We start from the raw sequence: 15,956 nt of genomic DNA, 5'->3' as shown, positions 1-15,956 counted from the left end.
ATTATACAACTTGGGGTTTTTTTGTTTTTGTTTTTGTTTTTTATGTTATGGAAGACCAGTTAAGACTCATATTTTAAGAACTGGGACCTTTTAGGTGTTAAGAGTTTTTTTTTACAGACTGGTACTTTTTTTTTGGGGGGGGGGAGCTTTATTTAAGGCTATTGTTTTTGTTTTTTGTTTGTTTTGTGGGTTTTTGTTTGTTTTGTTTTGTTTTTCGAGACCGGGTTTCTCTGTGTAGCCTTGGCTGTCCTGGACTCATTTTGTAGACCTCGAACTCACAGCAATCTACCTGCCTCTGCCTCTGAGTGCTGATGTTAAAGGCATGAGCCACCACACCAGCTCTGGTTTTGTTTTGTTTAAGACAGGATCTCACTATGTAGCCTTGGCTGGCTTGGAACTTGTTATATAAACCAGGCTGCTCTCAAACTCACAGGAATCCACTTGCTTCTGCCACCCAAATATTAGGATTAAGGGTGTGCACCGCCATGCCCAGCTTCCTTATTCTTTTTCAAAGCTGCATACGCACAGTATGGATGGTCTAGTATAGTTAACTTACCTTATGATGGGTGCCTGAGTCATTTCCAATCTGCTGCTAATGAAATGACTTAATGAGCAGCCTCACACAGGACACTGTGTAACTACACCTACAATTCCCTGAGACTGGCTGTGACAGAGGATGATTTTGTAATGTAGGTAAATAAAACTGCCATTCTGACAAATTCCCTGATTTTATGCTTGGAGGCTTGAACATAGATCTTGCCCCATCTGGAACCATAGTGGTCCACCCACTGGCCCATGCTCTAACAGTCTCACCTGATCAAGTTTGGCATACCAGGTCCTGTAGGCCTTGTTCCCAAATCGGGAAGGCTGGTCCACAGGTGGAGTTTCATCAATCCACCTATCCAGTGTATCAAGAAGAGCCACCAGCTTCTCAATGGCCTGTGAGGGGGAGACAGAGGAAGCACACCACAGTCACTGCTGGCCCTGCCAGAGCCACAGAAGGAATCTGGCTGCTCTCCTCGCTGCACCCCTCATTCCCAATTGTCCTGAATATGAAGGAGGGTCAGGGAGTGACTGTCCCTTCAGAGAGGGACCCACGCTTGGCTGACAGGACTGTGTCCCGATGGTTACAACTGTTTCTTCAGGCAGCATACCCATAAGGGGCTACTAGAGCGCCCAGACCCCAGCACCATTGTGATAAAGCAGATAGGACCGAAGTCGTTCACTGAACAACACAGAGACACGGAGTGTGGTGCTTCAGCTCTGTGCTGGCTAGTGTTATGTCAGCTTGATGCAGCTAGCCTCATCTGGGGAGAGGGAACCTTAACTGAGAAAGTATCCCACTAGACAGGCCTGTGGCAAGCCTGTGGGGCATTGTCCTGACTGATGCCTGATGCGGGAGGGCCCAGCTCACTGTGGTCAGTGCTAACCCTGCAGGTGGTCCTGAGCTCTATAAGAAACAGGCTCAAGCCAGGCATGGTGGCACACCCTTTAACCCCAGCACTCAGGAGGCAGAGGCAGGAGGATTGCTGTGAGTTCCAGGCCAGCCTGGTCTACAGAGGGAGTCCAAGACAGCCAATGCTACACAGAGGAAACCCACCCTCAAAAAACTAAAAAAAAAAAAAAAGAAAGAAAGAAAGAAAAAGAAAAAGAAGAGCAACAGGCCAATAAGCAGCCCTCCTCCATGGCCTCTGTTAAATCCCTGCTCCAGCTTCCTGCCTGACTTCCCTCAGTAATAAACTGTGACCTGAGACTTATAAGCTGAATTTGTAACCTTTCCCCTCCTAAGTTACTTTTGGTTAAAGTGCTTTATCACTAAGACAATCTTTACTGTCTCCATGACATTTAGAAGCATTGTAGAAACATCCCTCTGTGTGCGTCTCTGAAGACAGTTTCCAGATGGCTTGACAGAGGAGGAAGACCCACTCTGAGTGTGGGTGGCATCGCCCTAGAGGCAGGATCCCAGACTGACTTAAAGGGTAAAAGGAGAGAGCAATCTGAGCACCAGCCTTCACCTGCCGCTTCTGGACTGTGGGGACATAAAACAGCCCCTCACAGACTTTGGCTTGTAACACCTTCCCAGACACCATGAGCTGCACCTCAACATCCAGCCAGGGGAACCCCTTCCCTTAAGCTGCTTCCTGTCAGGTTCTGACTACAGCAGCAAGACAAGCACCTAGTACAGCCAGCAATCCTGACCTTCAAAAACAACCACCACCCACACCTTAACACCCTGGCTTGTTCTCGCTAGTGTGCTCCGCTGCTCAACACTGTAAGAACCCTACAGACAGATGGGCCTGGTTCCAACCCTCCGTTGAAACAGCACTGAGAAGGCTCAATGGCTAAGAGCACTGGCTGCTCATTCACAGGTCCTGAGTTCAATTCCCAGCAACCACGTGGTAGCTCACAACCATCTATAATGAAATCTGAAACCCTCTTTAGTCATGTGGTCAAACATGCAAATTGAATGCTTATATATACAAATAAATAAATATTAAGAAAAAAACCCACAACAACAAAATCAGCACTGAGCTGCCTGGAGGCCTGAGCTTGTTTCTTCATCGCAAATGTGAAGGCAAGGACCTGTATATCCTTCTGTCTGCAGACCCTGACACTGGACCACGGCAGCTGCCTTGGCCTGCCCCTTCCCTCCTTCTGCAACAGCGCATACACAGAACGTGTGACCCCTTTAGTGGTCCTTGCTGTTAAATGTCTAGGCTGTTTTCATATTTCATTACCACAGACAATACTGGTCCACAATTCTGCAATGCGATCTTGGTGCAAATCTGGGGTCATTCGTACAAAGCTTTGAGAGCTGGCAGCCTGAGACCCCACTTCTCTATTCCATCCCCACAAACAGGAGTGGAGCAGGAAAGGCTGTGGTTAGGAGGGCACGCTGAGGCTCTGTCTGGAGGATGGCAAGAGGTGACACATTCTGTGTACACACTGGAGTGGTTCAGGAGGGAAGGGGCAGGCTAAGGCAGCTGCCCATGGTCCAGTTTCCGGGTCTGCAGCTGTAAGGGTTTCCCAGTGCCCTGTGGCAGGAGCTTGTGCCTTAGAAGGTATGGACAGACCTTGCTCTCACATTTGGGATCTTAAGTGCTGTGTAGCTGCAGTGAGGACTGGGGCTAACCTGAGATTGCTGCGGGCCAGAGTCCCCAGCTGCATGGACTCAGAAGACACATCCCTAGCTGTACAGCATAACAATGCCTGATTGCTGCTCTCTTCACCTCCTTCACGGATGCTTGGGGCATGGGAGGAAGGGAGGCAGAGGCAGGCAGATCTCTTGAGTTTGAGGCCAGCCTGGTCTACAAAGCCAGTCCAGGACAGCCAAGGCTACCCCTATCTTGAAAAACCAAACCAAAACAAACAAAACAAAAAAAGACAATTTGCCCGTAGGCCTTGGCAGCGGTTGGCATGGCATAAAGGTATTTTGCTACAATGTAACAGCGAGTGCTGCCAGAGCCAGGCTTTGGGAGGAACCAGGTCACTAGGAACTGCTGCTGAGCACAGGCTAAAGCTTATTTCACATAGCAACTGGGGCTTGTAGGAGGACAGGGCATCTTAGCCCCGGGAAGCACCCAGGTCCCTGGAGATCTCTCCTGAGGCCAGTAGGAGCCTAGCCACAGCAGCTGGCTCCTCTGAATAATTAAAGACTCTCACATCCCCTCCTTCTGGCAGGGGGCTGCCTCCATTGTCTGGTCTTCTAGGAGAGAAGGGCTGGAGAGGGAAGCAATCCTGGGCTGGAATACCCAACCCACCCCAAGGCATGAAGAATATTTTGTGCCCCTCCCACCCCTATAACAGTGCCTCTTGAACTTCATGGACCACTAAAATCTTCTCTAAAATTATGCCTACCAACTTCTCATTCTGCCCCTTAGTATGTGAAAAACAAAGGCCAGAGAAATAACAAAAATAAGGTATGGTAGCAAATGCCTTTCATTCTAGCTCTCAGAAGGCAAAGGCAGGTGGATCTCTCTGAGTTCAAGGCCAGCCTAGTACAGGTGAGGCAAGACTAGAGAGACCCTGTTTCAGTAAACAAAAGCCTGCCTATCTATTACTCTTTTTATTTTTTATTTTTTAAGATTTATTTTATGTATGAGTGTCTACTTGCAGGTACATCTGCAGGCCAGAAGATGTCATCAGATCTCATTATAGATGGTTATGAGCCACTATGTAGTTGCTGGGAATTGAACTCAGGATCTCTGGAAGAGCAGCCAGTGCTCTTAACCACTGAGCCACCTCTCGAGGCCCCTACTACTTTCTTTAAAAAAAAAAAAAAAGTTACCTTCCTAGTACTAGCATGGGTACAATGTAAAGAACAACTTGCGTCACAGGTCTAGAACTCTCTACCTTGCTATGGTTTGTCCTCTGCTTCAATTTGTAAGGAAATTACTAGTCTAGGTCCCTCCACTCTCTTGAGCCATCTGTGGTATACTGAGAGGACACATGCGTGCTAGCAGCTGTGCCAAGTGGCACAAGGAAAGCCCTACATGTGGTACCACGTGCTGCCCCTGACAACATGGGAGACTTCTGGAGACCAAACTGGATATGGCTGTACACCCAGTGAGGTGGCCATAGGGATGGCTCCAGCTCAGGAGGGGCCCCAGCTAAAGCAACTGCATTTGCTGGAAAGTCCCAGCCGAGGGAAGTTACTGACATGGAGAGCTAACAAGAGAGGTACTTAGCATGTGCTAAACCCCTGCATGCGGGATCCCAGGGGCTCCTCACCTCACACCTGTACCCTGAGGGGCCAGCCACTCTACAGAGGGCCAGTAAGGACACATGTAGAAAGCTGAGTGTGGTGATGAAAGCCTATAATCCCAGTACTTGGAAGGCAGAGGCAGGAAGATCACAAGTTTGAGGCTACCACAGAAGAAAGAAGAAGAGGAGGAGGAGGAGGAAGAGGAGGACATAGCCTCAAGGGCCAGAACTGGAGATGGGCCTCTGGCTCAGTGGTAGAGCTCTTGCCTGGCAAGTGCAAAATCCTAGATTCTAGCCCCAGCATTGAAAAATAAAAAGGAAAAATGTGAGGGACAAAGCCACCCAGCTGGGAGGTGGTGTGCTGGCCCGAAACATGATATCCTGCTAAAAGAACAGCCCTTCAGCCAAGGCCACACCTGATCAGTGATGACGATTCCCATATAGTCTTGGGAGCAATTGAGGACCCAAGGGAGCTGGCAGCTGAGCACTTGCTGGGGTAATTAATTAGCTCCCCTGGATGTTCCCAGCACACCGGGCACAGCCAGCCAGCCTATGCCCAAAGTCACGGCCCAAGAAGAGGCAGGCCAGGAGTCACTTGTGGGCTAGCTCTCCAAGTACAGCTGTCTCTCCCCAGAGCAGCTCCAGCTCCCATCCAATATAAAGAACCAGACTACGTCACCCAGGAGCCAACAAGGGCCAAGAAGTGACTGCACCAGGGACCTAGTATGAGGGATAAAAAGTGGCAATCTTAGCCTGGGACAGATGAGGAAACTAGGCCAGGCCTTACCCAACAGGCCCTAGCTGTAACTAGAGGGCAGAGAGCCAAAGAACTGAGAGGCCACTGCTATCTGCGATAAGAGACTCAGAGCGGCTCTGAGCCAACTGGGACATGAACCCAAGAGGCCACTGGAGGCCTGGGACCTAGTTCTGGGAGATGGCATTGCAACAGCATACAGAATGGAAGACTACACCCTCCAATGGTAGAGGTGGCTGGCTACCTGTGGGCCTCAGCTCGTGTCTCTCCTGCATAGTCAAGGCTGTCTAAAACAACCAGAGCCCCTACTGACAAGAGGACCCAAAGCAACAGCCTGCCTGTGCTCAGTGCTCAGTAATTCTACTGGGAGTGAAGCCTGGGGAGACAGGGCCACAGATCTCCTCGCGGGATGCCCAGAGCAGCAGGGCCCCAGGGATGCAGCTGGGAAGCCAGGACTGTAAACAGATGAGGGGATCTCTCAATAGGGTGGCCAATTATGCGGGACAGGAGGTGTGCATGTGCGCTGTTACTGGGGCTGCCGTGGGAAGTTGGGGTGCTGGGTTTGAACTCAGAGCCTAATGTACGTCAAGTATGTGCTGGATCTGCAACAGAGCTGGAGGCCCAGCCCTGGTCTGGTTTCCATGAATACCATCCCTGCTTCCGCTTCTGCTTGTGAGCTCTCCAGGGACTCATCCCTGCCCTTTCCCCCAGCACTATGCTGGGCGAGCACGTGGCCTCTGAGCCACATCTCCAGCCCCTTTTGCTATCTTTAATTTCAAGCTTAATAAAAAGTACCAATTAGAACAAACAAAACAAAGACTATTTAGCACATGTCTTTAATCCCAGCACTCCAGAAGCAGAGGCAGGCGAGTCTCTGTGAGTTCGAGTCCAGCCTGGTCTACTAAGAAAGTTCCAGGACAGTCACAGCTGTTACACAGAGAAACTCTATCTCAAAAAACAAACACACAAGCAAACAAATAAAAAACCCTATATATTTACCTTGACTTGTTTTAAATATTATTTTATTAATAAATTCAAAACATTAGGACTATGGGCCACAAATGGTAACTACACTGTGCTGGGGCAACTATTGCCTGCACCTGCCTGCTCTGATGGTATGTGCTATGTGGTGCTGAACAGGCTCCTTGCCTGTGCCTACCTCAGAGACTTTGTAGTCGAAGGTCAGCTTCTTCCCTTTCACTCCTTCATTGAGGGTAAGGATAAAGCCAATGTAGTCAGCATATGCCTGCCAAACAGGGAGAGGAAGGAAGGAAGAGGGTGTCAGATCCCAGCTGCCCAGCTCCACCGCAGCTGCCCAGCTCCCAGTCCCAGCCCAGTACCAGGAGACATACAGTGAGTGCCAAACACACACGTCCTCCTCACCAATAAAGGCAGCAACGCAGTGAGCACAGCACACTCAGCCTCCAGCCAAGGTTTACTGGATGCTCACATGGCTGCTGGCACTTTGTTTAGACAGCCCCACAGGGAGACACTATTGTCACCATCTTACTAATATAGACACTAAGACTTCAAGGGGAGAAGTAAAGTGCTCATGCTTTTCCAGGATCAAGATTTCATTAGAAATGGAGCTAAGACCCTGCTAGCCTGCCTTACAGCCCAGTAGTCACATGTCTATTTGCCTGTATCAGCAGGGGTCAAGGAGCGCCCAATATTCCCTTTCCTCCCGGATCATCTTCCAGCTATCTCCCAGGTCAGTCAGAAGGTAGCTCCAGGGCAGAAGCTCTGCCTCCAGCAGGAGCTTAGAAGCAGGTCTCCTGGCACACTAGCCCCACTTCCAACTGCACTCCTTTCCTGCTGTGTCGCAGGTTACTCTAGCACAGGGAGAAAATAGCCATGGAGTCACAGACCCCCAGGAAAGCAGTTTCTGAGAGGAGGTGCCTCCATCCCATCTTCTTTCATTTCTTCTCCCTCTTATTTTCTTTCGTTTTTTGGTTTCTCGAGACAGGGTTTCTCTGTGTAGTCTTGGCTGTCCTAGACTCACTCTGTAGACCAGGCTGGCCTCAAACTCACAGCGATCCGCCTGCCTCTGCCTCCCTAATGCTGGGATTAAAGGCATGCGCCACCATGCCCAGCTTCCCTCGTATTTTCTTTCTTATCTAGTCAACAGGTGCTGGAACACCCACAATAAGCCATGAGAAAAGGCGTTTGGCATCTAGAGGGAGAGTCTACCCCGGGCCCTCCTACAGCCTATGAGATGGCCTCCACCAGGCCAGGAGATCAAGCACAGACATTTTCCCACACAGGACAAGACCAAGCCCTTATCCCAAGCAGACCTATGTAGAAAGTGATCTCATAGACACATTCAGACAAAACAGCTAGTTCCAGATAAGGAGCAGTTCTCAGCTGGGCGGGGATGGATAGCGGCTGGTGACAATTAGTGGGTGGAGCCAGCGTTACAGCCTACCATTCAAGGACTGCCCCTACAAGACTCAACCATCCCCAAACACAGTGCTGAGACTGAGAAACGCAGGGCAGAGCAACTGAGATGATGAAAGGCTCCATGCGTGCCGATTTGGAGCAGCCGAGGGACTAAGGTGCTTACCCTGGTGACTGCTCAGAAAAGCCATGATAACATCTGCAGTGTCAGAAGCCTGCTTGGGAAAGAAGGGACAGGCCCCTGTGACCCTTCCTACCCAATGAGTAAGGCACACGGCCGCACAGTGCACATTTGGAAGACTTGGCATGGACAATCTGTCACCTAAGCAAGGACCTTTGTGTGCCTGCTGTCTGTGCAAATGACACTCTCTGCGGCAGCTGCAGACCTCGAGTTACCGCCTGCCTCGAGCTGGGCCCACAGCCCTCTCTAAGAATTCAAAGTGCTCTTTCTTTTCCTCAGTTCTGGACTGAAAGCCTAAGAGGCATAGTCATTTTCTTCTGCCCAGCATCTGGGCTGGACAGTGGAGAAAGCCAGCCTGCTCCGGGGTGCTGGATCTTGGCGCCCAGCTGTTTAGGGTGGTCATGTTCCTGGCAGAGGTGTCCACAAACTAGTCTCTTCTCCCTCTGTCGCACTGGCTCTTACATTTGTGGGCTCTTAGCTGGGCATGGTGGCGCATGCCCTTAATCCCAGCACTTAGGAGGCAGAGGCAGGTGAATCACTGTGAGTTCGAGGCCAGCCAGATCTATAAAGCAAGTCTAGGACAGCCAAGGCTACACAGAGAAACCTTGTCCCCCAAAAAACCAAACAAACAAACAAACTGTGCGGATTCTTACAAGCAGGAACAAGGACATTCACGTTCCCCCGGTGTCGCACTAAAGGAGCAATTGAGTGACTTAACCAGGTGGGAGGCTCCAGCCAAAGCCTCCTGAGCAGGCAGCTCTGTAACCCTGGCCTGCCTGGGGAGCCAGCGACTGAGGAGCGGCCCATGTTCTCTCCCCTGCCCACTCATACCTGAGAGCGCTTCCATTTGCCCATATCTGGAACTGTGTGAATCTCCTTTTTTGGAATGATAAAGTTCTGGGTAGCCGGAGGGGTCTCCTCTGAAGAATCTTGACAAAGAAAATGAAAAGGCAAAAAAGTGAATGACTGCTCCCTCCAGGCCTCTCTCTCCCTTTTTTGGAGGCAGGTTCTCGCCAACATATGTTGCCCTGGCTGGCCTAGAACTCAGATGTAGACCAGCCTGGCCTCAAATTCAGTTCTTCCTGCCTCTGCCTCTCAAGTGCTAGGTCAGGGAGCGGGACACCATACCCAGCCTTTTTTCCCCCAGAGGCAGGGTTTCCCTGTATAGTCCTGGCTGTCCTGGAACTCATTCTGTGGACCAGGCTGGCCTCCAACTCAAAGGATCAGCTGCCTCTGCCTTAGGAGTGCTGGCACTAAAGGTGTGAGCCTCTAGGCCTGGCTCGCTCAGCTTTTTTGTTTTTCTGTTTTGATTCGAGGTTTTTCCATGTAGCCCTGGCTGCCCTCAAACAGAGATCTGCTTGCCTCTGCCTCCCGAGTGCTGGGATTAAAGGCCTGTGCCACCACGCCCAGCCAGTTCTCCTAGTCTTAAAGTAAGACTCCAGCCCTTGAGCCCAAAGAAAAGTTTAGTGAAACCCACCAGCTTCCAGCCTTTTATTTCATAAGGAGTGAAAGAGAGCAGGACAGTTGGTAAAGTGCTTGCCACAAAAGACTGAGAAGCTGAGTTCAGAGCCCCAACATATACAAGAAGCCAGGCACAGACACTCATGTGCAACTCCATGGCTGGGGACACAGTCAGGTGAATCCATGGCACAGAGACACACATGTGCAACTCCAGTGCTGGGGACACAGTCAGGTGGATCCATGGCACAGAGACACACATGTGCAACCCCAGTGCTGGGGACACAGTCAGGGGGATCCACGGCACAGAAACACACATGTACAATCCCAGTGCTGGGGACACAGTCAGGTGGATCCATGGCACAGAAACACACATGTGCAATCCCAGTGCTGGGGACACAGTCAGGTAGATCCATGGCATAGAGACACACATGTGCAACTCCAGTGTTGGGGACACAGTCAGGTGGATCCATGGCACAGAGACACACATGTGCAACTCCAGTGCTGGGGACACAGTCAGGTGGATCCATGGCACAGAAACACACATGTGCAATCCCAGTGCTGGGGACACAGTCAGGTGGATCCATGGCATAGAAACACACATGTGCAACCCCAGTGCTGGAGACACAGTCAGATGGATCCATGGAGCTCCCTGGCCAGCAAGCTTGGCTGAATCAAAACAAATATAAAAGCTACACCCCAAAACCCAACCTCAGGCCTCTGTTCACAGACATACCAGCATGCACACCTTTAATCCCAGCACTTGAGAGACAGAGGCAAGTGGATCACTGTGAGTTTGAAGCCAGCCTGGTCTACAAGTGAATCCAGGACAGCCAGGACAGAGAAACTCCACCGTTGAGTGAAGAATGAGATCTGACTCTCACATGAACTCTGGTGCCCCTTTTCTGACCACGTCCCCTGGATGAGGAGGCCTGGCGGCACTCAGAGGAAGGATAGCAGGCTACCAAGAAGAGACTCAATATTCTAAGAGCATATATGAGGGGAGGAGGTCTCCCTCAATCACAGACATAGGGAAGTGGGAGGGAGGGAGGAATGGGAGGAAACAGGGGAAGGGCTAACAATTGAGATGTAATATGAATAAATTAATTTAAAAATGTAATAAAAAAAGATAAACAAACAAGAGCATGCATACCTGCACACATAGATGTGTACACACACACACACACACACACACACACACACACACACACAAAGTGACTGGCAATTTTTCTAGGAACCACTCCATCTCTACTCCCTAACTAGACAAGACACTTAAAAACACAACCAAGCCAGGCACAGCCATAATCCATGCACTTGCCTGTAGTCTCAAGATTTGGAAGGCTGAGGCAGGAGAAGAAGAAGCAAGGTGGACGACAGACTGGGCTACACAGTGAGTTCCAGAGCAGCCTGAGTCTGTCCCCAAAAAACAAAAAAACAAAGAAGAAAAGGAAGGAAGGAAAAAAAGAAAAGAAATAGAGATGGAGAGACACCTAGCAGTTCAGAGCACTGAATGCTCTTCCAGAGGACCTGAGTTCAATTCTGACACCCTCACACAGACATACAGGCAGCAAAACACCAATGCACATAAAAAATAAAATAAATTTTACAAAAAGAGGAGAGAAAAGAAAATTAAGTTGACCTTTACACCTATATAAATTGCAACCAACAGCTGGAAAAAACCATCAGCATAACTGAACAAGCAAAGACAGACAAAGTATAAATTGTACAGGGTCTTTGTCCAGATAAGGTTGGAAGAGTAAAACCATGTGGCACTAACCTGAGGAAGAGAAAGCAGAGCTCTCTGCTGGACAGTGAGAGAGGTGCCGCCTGGCAAGGGCAGCTGTGGAGCACATCTGCTCTACCTTCCTCAGTGACCACGGGGCTCACAGATCCATTGAGAGAGCATTTTGCCCCACAGGTGTGCTCAGAGAAACAAAAATATGCACAAAGGTCCTTGCTACATGGGAAAAATTAGAAGTACTCCAAACAGCAATCAGTAAGGTAATGGGGGCCAGTGACGTGCCCATGTAATGGGAACCCTTGTGGCTACTGGTTTTCTGCTTTTTTGTTTTTATTATTTTACTTTTTTAAGGATATTTTCTTCCCAAGCAGTGGTGGCACACACCTTTAATCCTAGCACTCAGATGGCAGAAGCAAGAGGATCTCTGTGTGTTCGAGGCCAGCCTGGTCTATAGAGTTCCAAGACAGCAAGGGCTACACAGAGAAAACCTGTCTCAAAAAATAAAAAAAGATATTTTATTATATTAATCATATTAATTTGTATTTACTTCCACTATGTTTAAAGATTATTTATTATTTATACAGTATTCTGACTGCATGTGAGCCAGCAGGCCAGAAGAGGGCACCAGATCTCATTATAGATGGTGGTGAGCCACCATGCGGAATTAACTCAGGACCTTTGGAAGAGCATTCAGTGCTCTGAACCTCTGAGCCATCTCTCCAGCCCCTACTTGCACTATGTTTAGGGATGTGTGCGTGCGTGTGTCTATGCATGCCTCTGTGTATGGAAATATGTACATGGGTTCTGGTGTCTTTAGGAGGCCAAAGGCATTGGATGCTCTGGAGCTAGAGTTACAAGTGGCTGTGACCCACACAACCAGAGTGCAAGGAACCAAACTCCGGTCCTCTGCAAATGCACCCATACCTGCTGCGCCATCTCTCCAGCACCTCTCCAGCTTTGTATGGTTGCTGCTGTTGTTGTCCCCGCCCTCCCTGCCCTCCTACTTCCTGGTCACCCTCACACACAGGGGTTCTCTGTGGAACCCTGGCTGTCCTTGAACTCTGCTCTGTCCTGAACTCAGAGACTGACCTGCTTCTGCTTTCCTAGTGCTGGGATTAAAGCTGCGCCCAATTATACCTAGGTTGTTTTTGTGTTTTTGTTATTTTTATTTTGTGTGTGAGTTCTCTGTCCAAATATATGCAGGTGGAACAGACTTACAGACAGCTGTAAGCTACCACAGCAGTGCTGGGAACAGACCCCAGGTCCTCTGGAAGAGCAGCCAGTCTCTAAACCTCTGGGCCATCTCTCTAGTATCTGTTTTTGTGGTTTTGTTTTATTGTTGTTGTTTTGATTTTTCGAGACGGGGTTTTTCTGGGTAACAGCCCTGGATGTCCTAGACTCGCTTTGTAGACCAGGCTGGCCTCGAACTCACAGAGATCCACCTGCCTCTGCCTCCTGAGTACTAGGATTAAAGGTGTGCGCCACCACTGTGGAGCTTATTCATAGCTTTTAAAAGGAATAAGTGTCTGTATTACAGGCATAGGAAGGGCAGTCTACATATTAACAAGTAAAGAAAATGCACTTTTTAGTATAATCCCATTCTTGTAAAAAAAAAAAAAAAACAACTCATATTCTATTAGTCTCCATATTAAACAGCAAAGCTCCTGAGGGCCATCTCTAGGGAGCATCATTTAAAAGGGCCTTCTACTCTTTTTTTTTTTTTTTTTTTTTTTTTGGTCCCCGCCCCCCCCTCTACTCTTAAAATTATGTTTTCCCAAATCCCCAAAAGTCTAAAAACCCAACGTCTTTTTCTTTTTCTTTTCTTTTCTTTTTTTTTTTTTTTTTTTCTTTTTGGTTTTTCAAGACTGTCCTGGACTAGGTTTGTAGACCAGGCTGGCCTCGAACTCACAGAGATCAGCCTGTCTCTGCCTCCTGAGTGCTGGGATTAAAGATGTGCACCACCACACCCAGCTCCCAAAATTATTTTAAGAGAAGTTTATAAACTGACATGATTTGTAGGCTTTGTGTATCGGCTCAGTGAAGGCATTTACACACTGCTAGAATGACTTTGGTTAGGCGTGTACCTCGTTTAACATAAGCAGCTGAATTCCAGACACGCCTGCAAAGGAGCCAGAGCCAGGTTAAGCCTGAGTCGGCCACTGCCGTGAGTATCTCCTTTAGAAACGCAGCAGTTCTCACGGCAGGTGGAAGATGACGAGACTCCACAGAACATACCCCCGCCCTGCTGCCTTCCTCAAACCCTAGTCATCACTGCGTGCAGAGCAGGCCCAGGGGCCTAGAACAGTCCTGTGTATGTGCCATGTGCAGAGAACAGAGCCTGCCTGAGGAAGCCACGAGGAAATGACAAGAACCAGGGATTTGGAGACCTGAGGGGAAGGTTTAAAAATGTGTTAAGAGCAAGATAAGCTGCCCCACCTCAGCAGAACTCACAAAGAAAGAGAGGGAGAGGAGGGGGCAGGGTGTGTAGGTGGAGTCCAGAAGCTCCCCACCCCACCCCGACCCCTCCCACCTCCCACCCCGGCACTTCCCATAGCCCCAGCCTAAGAGTAAATTGCTACTTGAAGTAAGATGCTAAACGGAAAGCTTTGAAGCCAGTTTGGTGAGCTAACCACAGCTTATGGGGATACACTTTATGGGGAAATACTCTCCCCATCCCAAACAGCCAACCTGCAAATGCTCTTTGGGATCCAGCCCTCTCGTAAGAGACCTATTCCCTGCAAGAAACTCACCTCCAGACACTATTTCACAGAGAAGGCCTCCAGGCCTGGCTATGTCCCCAAGAAACAGTAAGTCACTGTGAGGCAAGTCACTGAAGAAACACAGCTGACAGAATACACAATCCCAAACCAACAACAAATGGGCAAACCAAAGCTAAAAAGCCTTCAGAGACAAGACTACAGGAGAGATGACAGCCATAGCCTCTCTAGTCTCAGGACACCTCTGACAAGGGACACAGAGCCACTGCATCACCTACACTGGGGATTTAAGTTTTACAGATGTCCCTTAAAAAACCCCAAAAGCAGCCCAGTAGCCAGTGATGAGACACTGCCTTAAAACAAAACAGCTGAGCATGGTGGTCCACATCTGTAACCCCAGCTCTTGGAAGGGGGAGACCACCAAGATCAGGTGACCCGGAGGTCATTCTTGCCTGTGACAGTGATTTCCAGGCAGCCAGGGCCAGTGACCTTGTATCAAAAGCACATGCAGCACGCAGGAGGCAGCGGCAGGTGCATCTCTGCACAGTCTGCTCTACATAGTGAGTTCCAGTCCTAGAAAAGTCCTGTATATGTGGCATGTGCAGAGAACAGAGCTGTCTGTGCATGTCATGAGGAAAGGAAAAATGCCAGGGGATCTGGAGGCACACAGGGACCCTGTCTCAAACACACACAAACAGAAACAAAAGCACACACAAAACCCCCAGGAGTGTGCTCCCATTTGGATGTGACTTGTTTGTATCCAAGGAGTACCAGCCACACCCAACATTCTGCTCACATCTGACCACCCACATACCACAACTCCACGAGGAAAGTTTTATAACCTCATTCTTAAATTATTTTAAATTTACATCTCTATTTGTGAGTGAGTGCGTGCGTGCGTGCGTGCGTGCGTCAGCAGACAACGTGCATGAGTCAGTTTTACCCCTCCCTCTTGTGGGTTCCAGTGGTGTGTGTGTGTGTGTGTGTGTGTGTGTGTGTGTGTGTGTCTGTAGTCAGTGGACAACATGCCAGAGTCAGCTCTACCCCTCCCTCTGGTGGGTCCCAGGGGTAGAGCTCAGACTGCCAGCCTCAGCAGCAGGCACCTGTACTTACTAGTCAGAGTGTCTTCATTTCCAGTCTATGAAAGGACACAGAGCTTGTTACTTGCCATATAGTCTGTGTAAGTGAAAAACTTCCACCACTTTACAGACTGTCTCACCAGTCCATCTACAACCTCCTGTTGGAGCTGAAGGGAACCCTCTCAATACTTCCCACACTGGTGCCCTTCGGATGGATTCCAACCTATCTTACTCCTTAAGCACAAGCCGACATTGATAAGGTTAATTTTTAAAAATAAATAACTGGGTGGGAGGTGGTGGCGCACACTTTTAATCCAGCACTTGGGAGGCAGAGGCAGGTGGATCTCTGTGAGTTACAGCACAGTCTGGTCTACAGAGTTCCAGAACAGCCAGAGCTACACTGAGAAACCCTGTCTTTAAAACAGACACAAAACAAAACACGAATAAATAAGGAAATAAATAAATCGCTTCTCCGGGCATGGTGGTACACACCTTTAATCCTAGCACTCAGAGGAGGAAGCAGGCGGATCTCTGGTAAATTTGAGACCTGTCTGGTCTACATAGTGTGACCCTGTCTCCAAATACATAAATACTGTTTGACTTCAAAAGGGGCTGCTTCCAGGGACTGAGCCTTTCCAGAAGTCACAGAGCACCTCCCTGAGACAGTGTGCACCCCAGTGCACAGACTCAGAGGCAGTCTTTTCAAAAGGAGTCTCCGACTGCTTGACAGCTATCTCTCGACGTCATCACCAGAGCTGACATGAACAGAGGTCTGGGATAAGTCAGAAATAAATATCTGGCTTTGAATTCCATTGTGCTCATCTACTTTCGGGGGCACAGAAATGGTGCCTCTTTAGATTTTCAAAATGCCGTCCTCCTGAGACTTTCTTTAGGACCACAAAGTACGGAGCACGGTGGAAGGGTC

The 15,956-nt window shown here is 49.1% G+C and overlaps 1 protein-coding gene across 1 annotated transcript in view; it reads right to left on the bottom strand.

Moving 5' to 3' along the window:
- The window catches only part of PTPA (protein phosphatase 2 phosphatase activator), a 33,200-nt gene that overhangs the window by 16,243 nt on the left and 1,001 nt on the right, over positions 1-15,956 (bottom strand). Inside the window, exons 2-4 of the mRNA XM_084799984.1 lie at positions 8,868-8,965; positions 6,618-6,704; positions 814-939 (exon numbers count right to left, since the gene is read on the bottom strand). Of these exons, the coding sequence (XP_084656110.1) occupies positions 814-939; positions 6,618-6,704; positions 8,868-8,965 (311 nt within the window). The remainder of the gene's footprint in view (positions 1-813; positions 940-6,617; positions 6,705-8,867; positions 8,966-15,956) is intronic.

This window comes from Acomys minous (genome assembly GCF_964271855.1).
Source record: "Acomys minous genome assembly, chromosome: 10".
NCBI classification, from domain to species: Eukaryota; Metazoa; Chordata; class Mammalia; order Rodentia; family Muridae; genus Acomys; species Acomys minous.
Note: the sequence above shows the minus strand (reverse complement) of the source record. Positions and strands in the feature narration are given on the sequence as shown.